The following is a 15752-nucleotide window of genomic DNA, read 5'->3' on the forward strand; positions in this document are numbered from 1 at the left end:
CTCGCAGTCAGTTTTTTCACCCACGTCGCGAGATATGTATCCTGCGATGAGAGACTACTGCTTTATCTGGCGTGGGCATAAACGGCTTCGTCGAAATCCAGAGTTTCTGCAGTAGGTGCTGCGCCGAGTTCACTGCTGCAACCGCGCTTGTTGATGTGCTGCTTGACTCGCCACTCCTAATAATACTCCTCGAGGAAGCGAACGAAGCTGAGCTCCGCACATGGCTTGTGTGGGAGGCTGCAAAGATGCCTGTCTTCAGCATCCTCTCAAGACCCGAAAGAGCGCTTCTGACATCAAGCATATAACATTGCTGCCAGCGCTGCGTCGAAGCGTCCTAAACAGGGATTCGATAAATAATACTCCCCGAGGAAGCGAACGAAGCTGAGCTCTGCACATTGCTTGTGTGGGAGGCTGCAAAGACGCCCGTCTTCAGCATCTTCTCAAGACCCGAAAGAGCGCTTCTGACATCAAGCTTATAACATTGCTGCCAGCGCTGCGTCCAAGCGTCTTAAATAGGGATTCGATGGGGTCGCTTGAAAACTTTCTAGTCAACTCCAATTTGAACCCTCTGTCTAACAGAAATCTGATACACTGGACATTGGCTACTGTGGTGAATACCAGTGCATGGTGAGTTTCTTTCATTAAAAAGTTCATTGGTGTGCTTGCCATCTTGAGCTCTTCAATGTATTCTAAAGAAACAACTTCCAGCCAATGAAGTCTGGAGTCGTCAGGATCATCAAACTGCCTGGTGTCCGGATGGTTCTGGTGAATATGCTGCTGGCAGTTGCTGACGTCTATGAGAGTAAATTATCTGCTCACATTATTCATGAACTCAACAGTTGGGCCGACGCTGGCGAACTTTGCGTCACGTATGCCCAGCATGATCTTTCATGAAGAACAAAGCCGCTGTCACGGCTGGTGAAAACAACTGGACGGCAGGCTTGACTCCCATTTTTTTTTTAATTAGACGGATAAACAAGTTTCGTCGTAAGAAAATGGACCGGCTTGATAATCGAGCCCTTCTGCATCTTGTAGAGGTCCTTTATGTAGGCTTACGCGCCTACATCCAGCCTTGATGACGCTTCAGTTGAAAGCTTCTATGAAGATGTGGAATCGGAAATGAGTAAGATAAAAACACAGTTTACCTTACTGATGGGAGAATTCACTGCAAAGGTAGGGAAGAAGCAGGCTAGAGACCAGGCAGTAGGAGATTATGGCATCGGTACTAGAAACGCCAGAGGAGAGCTACTAGTAGAATTCACAAAACGCAATAATTTATGGATTTTGAATACCTTCTAAGGAAATTGAGGAAACTGCAAGTGGACATGCAGGAGCCCTAATGGAGAAAATAAGAACGAAATAGACTTTATAATGAGTGCACACACAGGCATCAAATAGGATGTTAAGTGGTTGGCAAGGTACGATGCAGTGACCATAGAACGATACGGTCTCGAATTCGCCTAGACTTGAAGAAGGAACGACTGAAACTGATACGCAAGAAGCCAATCAATGAGCTAGCACTTAGAGGGAAAGTACAGGAATTCAGAGTCTCGCTTCAGAACAGATACTCGGCTCTTAGTGAGGAAACCAACCTTAGCGTAGATACAATGAATGATAATCTGACGAGTATCATTACGGAGTGTGCAGTGGAAGTTGGAAGCAAGGTAGTTAGACAGAACAATGGCAAGCTTTCCCAGGAAACGAAGAATCTCATTAAGAAGCGTCAAACCAAGAAAGTCTCAAGTACAACAGATAAAATAGGACTGGCACAGCTTTCGATGTTGATTAATAGGCATAAGGTATACGATGTAAGAAGGTACAACATGGAGAGAATTGAACCCGCTCTGAAAAACGGAGGAAGCATCAAAGCAGTGAAGAGAAAACTTGGGATAGACAAAAATCAGATGTATGCACTAAGGGACAAAGAAGACAAAATAACTGCCAATATGGACAGGATAGCTAAAATAGCGGAGGAGTTTTACAGAGTTTACAACCACGACCCTAATACTATAAGAACTAGCAGTAACCCAGATGGCACCCCACTACTACATTAGCCGGGACAACCACGACCCTAATACTATAAGAACTAGCAGTAACCCAGATGGCACCCCACTAGTAATCAGAGAAGAAGTCTGAAAAGCTTTGGAGAGCATGCAAAGAGGCAAAGCTGCTGGTGACGATCAGGTGACATCAGATCTGCTGAAAGATAGAGGACAGATTGTGTTAGAAAAACTAGCCACCCTGTTTACGAGGTGTCTCCTGGCGGGAAGAGTACCAGAGTCTTGGAAGAATGCTTGCATCATCTTAATACATAAGAAAGGAGATGACAAGGACTTGAAAAATTACAGGCCAATCAGCTTGCTCTCTGTAGTATACAAGCTATTTACAAAGGTAATTGCTAACAGAGTAAAGAAAACATTAGAATTCAATCAACCAAAGGAACAAGCAGGATTTCGAACAGACTCCCCAACAATCGACCACATTCATACTATCAATCAGGTAATAGAGAAATGCTCAGAATATAACCAACCACTCTACATAGCCTTCATAGAGTACGAGAAGGCGTTTGATTCAGTAGAAATATCAGCCGTCCAGCAGACACTGCGGAATCAGGGCGTCGGTGAAGTATATATAAACATCCTGGAAGAAATCTACAGGGGATCAACTGCTACCATAGTGCTTCATAAAGAAAGCAACAGAATACCAATCAAGAAGGGTGTAAGGCAGGGGGACACAATCTCCCCAATGCGGTTTTCCGCAGCCTAGTATTGGAACATTTAGGGATAAGCATTAATGGAGAGTACCTTAGTAACCTGCACTTTGCCGATAACATCGCATTGCTGAGTAACTCAGGGGACGAATTACAACTCATGATTACAGAGTTAGGCAAGAAGAGCAAAAAGGAGGGTCTTAAAGTTAATCTGCAGAAAACGAAAGTAATGTACAACAACCTCCGAAGAGAGCAGCGCTTCCAGATAGGCAATAGTGCACTTCAAGTTGTAAAAGACTATGTCTACTCAGGGCAGGTAATAACCGCGGAGCCGAACCACGAGATTGAAGGAACTAGAAGAATGAGAATGGATTGGAGCACATTTGGCAAGCACTCTCAAATTATGACAGGTAGATTGCCGCTATCCCTCAAGAGGAAGGCATATATAACAGCTGTATCTTGCCGGTACTTAGCTACGGACCAGAAACCTGGAGACTTACAAAGAGGGTTCAGCTTAAATTGAGGACGACGCAGCGAGCAATGGAAAGAAAAATGGTAGGTGTAACCTTAAGAGAGAAGAAGAGAGCAGAGTGGATAAAGGAACAGATGGGGTTTGAAGATGTCATAGTTGAAAGCAAGAAGAAGAAATGGACATGGGCTGGGCATGTAGTGCGCAGACAGGATAACCGCTGGTCATTGAGGGTGACTAACTGGATTCCCAGAGAAGGCAAGCAGGTTAGGGGAGACTGAAGGTTAGGTGGGCAGATGAGATTAATAAGTTTGCATGTATAAATTGGCAGCAAAAAGCACAAGACCGGGTTAACTGGCATAACATGGGAGAAGCCTTTGTCCTGCAGTAAACGTAGTCAGGCTGATGATGATGATGTAGGTTGAAGAAATTTCACCATTTCTTCCCTGTTCTCGTGCCAAATATTGCGATCGAATGTTTTTGAGGATGTGACTTTGATCGAACGCCAGAAACAAACTGCGGCTTGGGTCGGCGGGATGAGGCACTTGGGTTTTCAGTTGCCCACCTGATAATATTTTCATTGCAGCGACATTAATTTTGTGGTTGTCAGTCACAACTCAAACTATCTTGAATCCCATTTCTTCAGTTTTCTTGATGATGTGCTTGGTCGTTTCCACAAGTAGTTCGCCAGTGCATGATCTGGTGAAGAGTATCTCACTGGGATCCGAAACCTAGCGTGAAGGCCACAGATCAAAAAGCATAAAAGCAAGTTCGCAAGTTCGCTTCTTTCAGAGTCTGACAACACTTGATTGAGAGCGCCCAAGAAGGCATCTTGTTCGTGGTATTCAAGCCTTTGCTTTATTCTCATTTCATCTTTGATGAGGCTCCAAATTTTGGCTTGCTCCATCCCGAGGCACTTGATTTTAGTGTTCAGCCTCTGCTTCACTAGCTCACTGAAGTCTACTTCTCCGGCAGTTGTTCTCACGTATCTTTGTAGTGTAGTTCTGCACGGAAGTGCGATGAGCTCAGTTTTGATATACTCATGTGACTTTCAACAGAATCAAAAGTTGGGCTAGTTGGATATGCATGGTATAACTGTCAGTTCAAGCGCACGAATAAACAGAAAGGAAAAGAGGACAAGTGCATTCTCGCAACTAAACTGTTTATTAGAAAGGGAAGCACTTGTCCTCTCTTTCTTTCTGCTTATTCGTGCACTTGAACTGACAGTTATATTATGGGACTTTGTTGAGAGGCTTCTCAGAATCACGCACTGTCGTATAGTGGTTTCACACCACTTTAGTTTTTTCACCTTGTAGTTTAGGACTTCGTCCGTTATCACTCTGCCTTTAGTGCAACCCTGATCGCAGTCTCTGGCTACTTGAAGAAGTTTGCTTACGTTGCGCTCTTCCTTTATTCTATGCAGCTCTTTTTCGTAGGCATCTACTGTTGCCTGCAGCATTTCATTGCTTCCATGCCCTTTCTTTGTCGCGTCATTTTTTCTGCTCCATAAGGCTGTTGTGGAACTTCTGCTGCCAGCTTGAACACCAAAGGTCCTCAAGGAATGCGCACCTGCATCTTCCTCTGCTGGCTTCACATCAGTTGGCTCAAGAAAGTTTGCGGAATGACAGTAGTGACTAGCTGCTGCTACAAAAGGCAAGTTGTCGCTTGGGCTACTGGGCTCAGTGGCTTTGTCAAGCGTGTTTGCACGAACTTCTAGCGCCGGTGCAAGGCGCGAATTGATTTCCTGACTTGGCAGACTTACCAACATGTCCGTTGAGGAATTTCACTTTCTTTTCTGAGTGCTGCTGCAGGTTCTCACCTTTAGTGGTTCCTTCCTTATATAGGATGGATAATGCGGAAAGACACTCGGTACCGCATCGGGCTTTGCACATGCGTCTTTTGGTATTTTCCCTAAAGTCAGTTTCCACAAAATGTAGGGCGGACACGGCCGAGTAATTCGAAATGGAATTCGGCACCCAGTTCTTCTGCGTGATAACTCGTAGCCATTGTTCACGTAGCGAACACTGAGTGTTCGCTAGAAATTCGTGAAAGGACACACTTGCTTCTTTCTTTCGCTGGCTATAACTGCAGAACAAAACGCAATAGCAGCGCATGGTGACCGATGAATAAGCAGGATGACATCACCGCTGAAGCAAACAGACGGTCCTACAACTGCCACTGCGACCAAACAACGGGTTAAACTTGTCATCTGCAAGGTGACTGGGACGCGAATTATCACTCCGGTAAGAGGCATATTGACAGTTTATTTCACCTTTATTATTTATTACGCGTGAACACTACTTCTTTTAGTGTGATGGCAACGACTCCGAGCAAGGTTCGCCATTACTCTAAGCAGACGACAAAAAAAGCGCAGAAAACCGGCGCACGAGCGGCAGCGAGCGGCGTCTGCTAGAGGGTAATAACCCAGAGCCGTCAAGCGGCATCGAGGGGCAGAATTGAGATAGTAAAAGGAGAGGGCATGACAGGCGCGGCGGCGTTCACGCGGCAGGCACAAAAAAATATAGGATGCGCTGGACTCATCGACTTGGCTCCCACAGCCACCACAAGTGAAAATGGCTACTGGGTTGGCTTGTTTCGAGGTCTTGCCATGGTTGTGAGACTACCTTTGGCCTGAATGAGTCGATGCTGTGCTTAGAGTTTGTGCCATTTAACGGTAGGTGACCAACAAGCATTGTTTCGATTATCCGATGAATTTTACTGCACAACATAAAAATCCAGCCATATGAGCCCATTTAGTTTTGTTAATGAGGCATTTTCATTTAAGCGAGTTTCGTTTATTGAGAGTCCACTGTACTTCAGAACTACCCAACATATTGTATGCCACGTTTTGAGCGCGTAGACGTCAAATAAATTAAATTGTGGAAGATAGAACTTGCTTCAACCTGGCAAGAAAGAACGGAGATGTAAGTTGTACGCGCTCCGTGTTCTCTGCCATTAGCTACAAAATGATTGGTTCTAGCATAAAATGCATTACACGAAATAGTGCTAGATTTTATAGGTCCTCTTGAGTACCTGACAGCCTTAATGTGGGCACACATTCCGTGACTCGCTTGCTCGAAATTTTTTGGTATGTCAAGAATTTCCAACACTACGCAGTAAATGGTTAAAAATCAGTATTTCCATTATTTCAATGATGTCACACATCTAACCACACACACTCTTCATTGAACTTACATTACAGCGTCCCTGCATTACTCTTGATGCTTTATGTCAAACCACTTTACACAATGCTTTCCACATCAGGTAAGTTGCTGAGCTCTGATGTTTTTGGGTCCCTGGTTCGGTTCTGCATAATCGTTTGCCGTTATCAGCATTGTTCATTTCGTACCTGTCTGCTACATTGAAGTATGTTGTTTACTTCTGCTGTAGACCCTCGTGATGCCTGTATGATTGGGCGTGTTGGTACAGCATGGTTATAAGCGCAAATTAGTTGAACTGACAGCATGGGACAAAGGGTCAGTCTCCATTTTTCTGTCCTTTCCTGTCGGCCGTGCTGATTTGCACTTATATCCAAATGGTGGCTACTATATGATTTTGCACTCACTTGCTATACATTTTAGTCTCAATTTGCAGCTGATATTAACAACTTGGTACCTATGTGCTCCTTCCAGTGTGTCAAATTGTGTTCCACTTTTTTAGCCTTCTATTTCGATGTGCATTCTGCTGCAGGAAGTGATGGTGCTTTTAGATTTGTTGGGCGCACCTGAGCCACGATTCTACAGCTACTTTGTTGACACCAGGCCTGTATATGACCGGCTCGTGGATATCGGTAAGTTGTGCGCAGCACATTTATTTGCCGTGCATAATGACAAATGCGAGCAAGTACGTATATCACCCAAAATTGTTAAAAATAAAGCACCCATAAGGTGTCTTTTGTTTATGCAAGATTCTTTGAAAACACTCATTATTATCGAGAGAACATCATAATGAAACGTCAAGAGTTTGCTTATGCAATGCTAAATAAAAATTTTTAGGGTGGGAATATACCTTCATATGGGGGGAAAGCATGATGCAGAATGAACAGGAACATTGCACATAGAGGAGGCAGTCATCGAGCAGAAACTTTTAAGGACCTCTAGAAAAAGGTTGCGCAGGTGAAAGTGGCACTTGGCCTGGTACACTTAAAAGTCACCGTGGAAGGCCTTCAGGACACGCACATTGCTGTCTTTTATTTCAACAGTGTCCCTTACAAAGGTTGTCTCATAAGTCAATGCCTCGCATTGCAGTAGTATGGTCAATGTGTATTGCATCACCATGCGAGTGAGCAAATATGGACAATGGTTCATCCTGGTCACTATCTTCCTTGCTGTGGTAATAGTTGTTAACATTATCCGGTAAATAAAACTGCAAATCGAGTGTTTCAACTGTTGAATGCATTTGTTTTAGAAAATAGGAAAATGGCATCTTGTCCACTAGAATCGTAGGAAAGTATATTCCCACTCTACAGTTACAATTGAAATGTCTACAGTGAAATATCGATACAACGAATCTCAAGAGACAACTGAAAATCATTCGTTATTTTGAAAAGTCGTTGTAATGAAAAGTATTAAAAATTCACTAATGTAAACGTGTAGTAGCCTAGAATGAGCTTTTTCAACCATAGAGTACATCCATGCTCTTCTTCAGCATTTCACGGTGTCATTCTTTCTTGGTGCATTTTGACATAGAACCTTTGAATACAAGTTTTTAGTGGTTACGAACCAGTAAAGATGTTTTTCTTGAAAGAGATGACATTTCATTGTCTACGTTGGAACCGTAGATGTAAACAACCAAAAGTATGCTAACCTGTTTAATCACTACTTCTGCTCTGTCTTCATGGAAGGTGACGGCACCATACCACAAACAGGTTGCTCTAATTAAAGCCTCTAGTCCAGCTTTCAATAATCAAAGGAAGCATACTTAACTTGCTGCTCAAACTAGACATTAGAAAAATTGTCAGGACCTCACAGTACATCAAATGGATCCCTTTGCAGGTATGATGGGTGGATGGCCAAGTATCTAATAATCATTTTTAACAAATCATTGTCCTCGGGGACCCTCTCTAATGACTGTAAAACGGTTAAAGTGAAATCTATTCATAAATCAGGAAGTTTAACTGGACCCATCTCACTGACATGCACAGCCTGGAAATTGTTGGAACACATCATCTTAAAGCACATAACCAAACACCTTGAAAAAGAAGAAATGCTTACACCTTGTCAACGTGGATTTCGAAAAGGTGTCTGCACAATCAAACAACTATGCTCAGTGACAACTTTCTGTGGTAGCAGAGCCAAGGCTATGAAGTCCAAGCACACCCTTTCTCACTACGCATCTGCTTGTAGTCCATGAACGCTTACTTTAGTATGCTACATAGCATTTATTTATTTATTTATTTATCATAGTACCCACAGTGCCCAATGGCATTACAGTAGGGCGGAAAGAATAAAAAATTTCAGCAATAAATACACATGCTCACACTTCTGCAGCACAATAATAATGCAATTCATTGTCAACTATACGTAGCGGCACGTGGGAGTAGACAATACAAAGCAGCTTCACTGTACCGTTTCATCCCTACACATCCTCCCGAGTGCACTACTCTAGACCCTGAAGTAATCTTGAAAATACTTCATGTTAAGTAACCTCTGCTACTTCAGAAGGCAACCTATTCCACCGTGCTATCGTTCTGGGAAAAAAATTACATTTTAAATGCATCAGTGCGGCAGCTTATTTCACTTATCTTATTGGTATGATCTAGTCGCTGTGAAACGTAGTCTGGTTTGCAAAAGTATCTTGAGGGATCCAGAACTATGAAATATGTTGTGAAAAAGTTTCAACCTCGGATATTTCCTTCCCTTATCTAGCAGTTACCAATCAAGCTTTTCTCTTGCTTTTGAAGCACTGAAACTTCTGGTAAAATCAGAGCACACAAACCGAACAGCCATGTTTTGAATTCTTTCTAAATTGGACACATCACATGCCTTGCACGGATTCCACACAGCACAAGCATAATCTAAGAGAGATCGAATGTTAGTCATATATAGTTGATTCTTGATCTCAAGTGGTAACTTACTTGCGTTTTTGTGCAGGAAACCTAACACACGTCCTGCTTTACTTGTGACATGATGTGACAGCTCCAAGAATGGTCCGGTGTAAAATATACACCGAGATACTTGTGTTCACGAATTGTTAGCAGCCTGTTTGAATTTACAGTGTAAAATAAGTCATATTGTGTCTTTTTCTTAGTGAAACACATATGCACTGTTTTTCTTGCATTAATGAACATTTGCCACTTTCCACACCATTCAGAAACTGTGTCAAGATCGTTTTGAAGAGTAGTGCAATCATGGGAGCTATGTATAAGCCTGTACAAAACACAGTCGTCGGCATAATAGAAAATATAAAAAAGAAAGGATGTAAATATTATGTTCAACATTGTTTGAATTATTATTATGAAGCATCAGCTGTGTTGGTTTTTGTTCTTTGCTGTTTCTAGTTTTCTTGCTTTCTGGTGCCATTTCACTTTATTCCGCCCCGGTAAACAATGATGGCGTCACTCGGTTGCAGCAAGTTCACATCGAAGCTTGTGAGCGAGCATGAGTGCGTGTTCGTTAGGTGATCTGTAGTCATTGAGCAAAGAGAAACGAAGACAGCGGTGCGTCTTCAAATATTTTGTTTCCAGCACACGCAATCTCCGAGAATTTGTGTGCAAGTGAATGATTTCATCAGTGAAAGTGTGACTATAATCCCTATAGCTGCCTTAAAACTGACACCAGCGACCTGCCAGTTTTCAGCAATACCAGCTGCTTGGAAGAAAAAGGGCAATTGAAGCTCTACGTAAAACCAATGACCCTATTCCTAAATTGCGTTGCATACGTGGTCGGTGTTTCAGCTGGCTAATAGTGCTGATACTGTTACGGGGAGAAGGCGTCGGAAAAATACCTTTACTTTAGATAAACAGGCAGGCATACAATATGGAGCCCCGCCGCTGTGGTCTAGTGGCTAAGGTACTCGGCTGCTGACCCGCAGGTCGCGGGTTCGAATCCCGGCTGCGGCGGCTGCATTTTCGATGAAGGCGGAAATGTTGTGGGCTCGTGTGCTAAGATTTGGGTGCACGTTAAAGAACCCAGGTGGTCGAAATTTCCGGAGCCCTCCACTACGGCGTCTCTCATAATCACATGGTGGTTTTGGGTCGTTAAACCCCACATATCAATCAAGGCATACAATATGGAGCCCAGTCTGCTTGAGCTCACGCTAAACATCGACCTCTTTTCTATTATGGTCATCTGTAGTGCCCCGTAGCATCACCATCGACGGCGAAAGCACCGTCTCGGTGCTTGGTTGATCCAAATAATATCGCTTTAGCCAAGTGACGTGAACGTCGCAACACGATCACCCGCTGGTGGTGTTAAGAGGTTCAATTTCATATGTCCGTACAGGAGCAAAAAATGTTGAGAGACCTGCAGTATCATGCCAAGACGTATTATAGGCAAATGTCACAATTGGGAGGGTGGAGTCCTAGTCACAATGGTCGGAAGAAATGTACATGGCGAGCATGTCTGTGATGGTTCTATTTAGCCGCTCTGTGAGCCCGTTGGTTTGAGGGTGATACGCCATTGTGAACTAGTGATTTGTAGTGCAAGAGTATAATATGTCTTGGATAACTTGTGATAAAAAATAGCTACCCCAATCGGTAAGCAGTTACCGAGAAGCGCCGTGATGTAGTATGACGTCTTCTAGGAGAAAGTTAGCGATGTTGGTCGCACAACTGGTAGGGAGGGCCCGCGTGATGGCATACCGAGTGGTGTAATCTGTCGTGACTGCTATCCACTTGTTTCCGCTGGCTGATAAGGAAAACGGTCCTAGTAAGTCAAGACCTACCCTGTAAAATGGTTCGGATGGGATCTGAATGGGTTGAAGGCATCTCGCTGGAATGGTTGTTTTTTTTTTTGCGATGTTGACAGGATTTGCATGAGCCGACGTAATGGCAGATTGATCGGTAAATACCAGGCCAAAAGAAGCGATATCTAACGCAGTCATAAGTTCTTAAAACTCCAAGGTGACCAGCTGTCAGAATATCATGCAACTATGCAAAGACAGTCTGACGCATATGTTGTGGTAGGACCAACAGCAGCTCAGGTTTGTCAAGATGCATGCTGTAGCGATATAGTACACCATCTTGGAGCAGGAGCATACGAAAATATGGAGAAGTTGTCAGACCACTGAGCCGAAGAATCATATCTCTGAGGTGAGGATCTGCTGGTCTCCGATGTTGCTGAACACTGAAAGTGCCAAAACGCAAGTAGACTCATCGCTCTCAGAAAGGTCTGTTGGGTCTACTTGATAATGGGACAAGCAATCAGCATTCTCATGGTGGCGGCCTGATTTGTAGACAACCGTGTATAAATATTCCTGTAGCCGTAGAGCCCACCGGCCGAGATGTCCTCTAGGATCTTTTAAGGAAGACAGCCAGCATAGTGTGACAATCGTGAACGGGCGTCCTTACAAATATCGCCGAAATTCAGCCACTGCCCAGACGAGCGCAGGGCATTCGCGTTCCGTGATAGAGTAATTTTGTTCTGTTGGTGATAAAAGATAGCTAGTGTATGCAATAATGCGCTTGCAGCCATGCTGTCGTTGTGCCAAAACAGCTCCGATTCCGTGGCTGCTGGCGTTGGTACACACTTTCGTTGGAGCGCATAATCAAAGTGGCCAAAAATCAATGGCGTCGTAAGTCTGGTCGTCAGTTCAACCAATGCTCTGGCTTGTTCAGGTCCTCACACAAAAGTCACATTTTTTTTAGTAGTTCCGTGAGGGGGCGTGCGACGTCAGCGAAATCCTGCACAAATCTACAAAAGTAAGAACCAAGGCTCACAAAGCTGCGAACGTCATTCGCAGAGGTCGGCAGAGGAAAATTCTTGATGGCGTGGACTTTCTCACGATCGGGACGAACACCAGAAGCATCGACAAGGTGTCCAAGGACAGTGAGCTGCCGGCGGCCAAAGTGACATTTCGACAAGTTTAGTTGGAGCCCTGCTTTACGGAAAACCGAAAGAATTGTTGAGAGACGCTCGAGGTGAGTTTCGAAAGTCGGCAAAAGAATAATGACGTCATCAAGCTAGCATAAGCAGATTGACCACCACTTGAAACCACGAAGAAGTTCGTCCATCATTCGTTTGAATGTAGCCGGGGCATTGCATAACCCGAACGGCATTATGAATGTAGCCGGGGCATTGCATAACCCGAACGGCATTACTTTGAACTGATATAGCCTATCGGGAGTTATAAATGCTGTCTTTTCTGGCTCCAGATTATCAACTGATATCTGCCTGTTTCCAGAACGAACGTAGGTCGATGGAGGAGAAATGATTTGCTTCACAGAGGCAGTCAAGAGCGTCATCTATCGGGGGGCAGAGGATATGCGTGTTTTTTTGTAACCTTGTGAAGGTTTCTGTTGTCGACACAGAAGCGCCAGCTGTTATCCTTCTTTGTCACAAGCTCAACAGGCGAAGCCCAAGGACTTGAAGAAGGTTTGATGATGTTTCGGGCAAGCATCTTGTCGACTTCTTGCTGGATCACGTGGCACTCGATAAAGGAAACCCGATGGGGTCGCCGGTGTACTGGATATGCATCACCAGTGTTGATCCGATGCTTTACGACGGTCGTTTGACCTAGGGGACGGTCATAGAGATCAAAGACGCCTTGATACGATGCAAGAAGGCCATAAAGCGCAGACACATGCTCGGCCGGGAGATCAGAGGCAAATCGTTTTAGTTATGCAGTCTAGTGTACTGCCCGACTAGTGTACTGCCCGACTGTATCCTCTGTTAAGGCAGAGATGTGGTAGTCGCCGGCCGGGGCAAGGGTTGCAAGGGATATCCCTCGTGGCAGCATTTCAGAGCTAAGTCCAATGTTCACGATAGGGAGACTTGCCACGTTGTCCTTCATTGTGATGATGGTGTGGGGGAACGCATCATTGAGCGAACACAGAACTGTAGGATTAGGTGACATGACATCATCGCCGTCAGCCACAGGTGGATCAGGACAGACGTCGATATACGTCACAGCTCGATAAGATAGGCGAACAAAGTAGGCGGAGGATAGTTTTGGCGTCGCAGGACCAGAAGGGTCAACAGCGTGTGGTAGGACGAGCTGAACAACACCAGCAGAACAGTCAATTAGGGTGGAATGCTCCAACAGAAAATCGAGTCCAAAAATGATGTCATGTGGGCAGTGGCCCAGTACGTAAAACTGAACTGTGGTATGACGTCCAGTAACAGTGACGCGGGCGGCACACATCCCAGTGACCGCTGGTGTTGCACCATCGGCTACTCGGACAACAGTGATTGGAACAGGAGTGAGCATTTTCTGGAGTCGAGCACGAAGGCTGGAGTTCATGACCGATATGTGAGTGCCGGTTTGAATGAGTGCTGCTATAGAAGTGTTGTCAACATTTACTTTAACCAAGTTGTTGTGTCCGGGTATCGTGTGTAGAGGAATTTTGGGTGGGGTAGTCGAAGCAGGCTCACCTCTAGGAGCTGCGCTCGTCAGTTTTCCGAAGACTGGTGGTAGGAGGGTGAGGGAGAGTGACCTTGGTTAGCTGAGCGGGTCATGCGTCCAGAGGGCGACAGGGAGTGGTTCGGTTGGGCGGTCCTGGATGGGGAAGCATCGTCTTGTTCCATGTGGATCGGTGTCTAAGAACCAGTTGGTGGGCGTCGAATGTTGGCATAATGTGACCATGGCAGGAAGTGTGGCAATGACGTGAAATATGGCCGACTCGTCCTCAGTTGAAGCAGATCGGCCTGTCATCAGAAGTTCACCATTCTGCTTAGTTTTGGCAACGTGGGCGTTTGTTCGGTTCGTGGGACATATTAGGTGTGCTGGGCAGTCGGTTGTAAGGTCGATCAATAGGGCATAGCGTCTGAAGTCCGTTGTTAGCCAGTTCTTGGCGCACAACACTCTTGATCAAAGAAATCGTGGCGCGAGAGTCGTTAGGGGTCCGAACGTGGTCAGACAGTGGAGATGCTGCCTCGATTTCGTGGCGCACGATGCGCACGATATTGTCAGAAGCAGCAGGGGCTGGTGGCAAACGGGCATCCTCGCTGGTAAATGTTGCAGCCATGTTGGGAAGACGCGAAAAGTGTGGAGTGATACAACTTTTCGCTTCTTCGAAGCGTCGGCATTCAAAAGTAACGTCGTCCACGATCAATGAGTTTCGAAACAGGGGAAGAGTGAAGGCGTCATCCGCGACTCCTATGAGGATGTGCGCGACCTTTTCAGATTTCGGGCATCTTGTTGTCAACCTTCGGGCAGAGGGCGAGCACATGTTATATGTATGTAATGTATGACTCGGTGCAGGACTGAAGTCGCGAGCCAAGTAACATCTCTGCATTCGGGGGTTAGGCTCTCAGCAATGAATGTGATATTCTGTTTGCACTGAGAGTAAAAGATAGAAGGGCATAACAGCCATCTTTAATGCATGCGGAATTAGCGCGAGTGCCAATGATCACACCCAAAGTTCGCTCTCGTCCTGTGTATATTGTTTTCGTGCGTCATTTGTGCACGAGCAGCACGCCGCACGTTCCGGCCTGCTTGCCGTTCTCAGCGTTACATTCCAAGTTGTTGTTAATGCATTCATTCCTTTGCCCTTGCGAAGAAACTGTGACTTTCTTTATTATTTCTGCTCAAGCAGCGTTCATCACCTCTGCTCGTGCGCTTTTGCCCGCTCAGTCGAGTAGTTTCAGTCGAGTAGTTTCAGCGCAGAGAGACGAGTGCCAGAAAAGGTTGGCTTCATCAGACTAGCTAAATGACAGCATGTTAAGCCTAGCAGCTTAATTGGTTGTGAAGAAAAATAACCTTTCCATATTCTTGGAGTCATTTAAGGGAAATGCAGTTGCGACTGTGTGTGTCTGTAGTGTTGTACATCACAGCGTTTGTCTACTGTATATAATGATAACCACATATGTGTATAGGATGTTATTTTATAAAGTACAATTTTATTCAATCAGTATTCTATTCATTTGCTACCAAAATAATCACTCAAAAAGTTTTTTCAGCATGGCCAAGCTAATGATGCCATTATTTTTGCATCATCAACTAAAATAGGGAGTGCTCCTAAGATGACTGGCTTCATGAGATTTGAAATGAATTGAAATATTTCTAGCTCTTCACAGGAGACAAAAGTCCCAAAATAATTATTTATGCCCTTGAATGTAAATGAAACTTGCTTCTTCTGAATGCAGGAACAGCGCAACCTAGAAGTAGTTACTTCGTAACTACGGAAGCGAAAAAACAAGTACAGGAAAGAGCGCTGACTTTCGACAAAGATTTAATATCGGAGTGGTGTACATATATAGGCGAAAAATGAGAAAAATGGGCATGCGTAAAAGGGTGCAGGAACAACTACTGCGATACAATGTCAGCAAAACTCTTGTCTCTTGTTGAATGGGCTGAAAAAACAAATACATATGTAACTTAAAAAAGATCGAGATACGCAATCTCCTTTTGCAACAACGCAACCGATGGGCAACTTACACATTTACCGTCAAACTTGTTTATTTGATAAGCTTC

The 15752-nt window shown here is 44.6% G+C and overlaps 1 protein-coding gene across 13 annotated transcripts in view; it reads left to right on the forward strand.

Moving 5' to 3' along the window:
* Positions 1-15752, forward strand: part of LOC119167762 (glutaminyl-peptide cyclotransferase) — an 823023-nt gene that overhangs the window by 384303 nt on the left and 422968 nt on the right. For all 13 annotated transcript variants that reach the window (XM_075865235.1, XM_075865229.1, XM_075865226.1 and 10 more), the window contains one exon: positions 6870-6969. In XM_075865235.1, coding sequence (XP_075721350.1) covers positions 6870-6969 — 100 coding nt within the window. The remainder of the gene's footprint in view (positions 1-6869; positions 6970-15752) is intronic.

This window comes from Rhipicephalus microplus, chromosome 6, assembly GCF_043290135.1.
Source record: "Rhipicephalus microplus isolate Deutch F79 chromosome 6, USDA_Rmic, whole genome shotgun sequence".
NCBI lineage: Eukaryota > Metazoa > Arthropoda > Arachnida > Ixodida > Ixodidae > Rhipicephalus > Rhipicephalus microplus.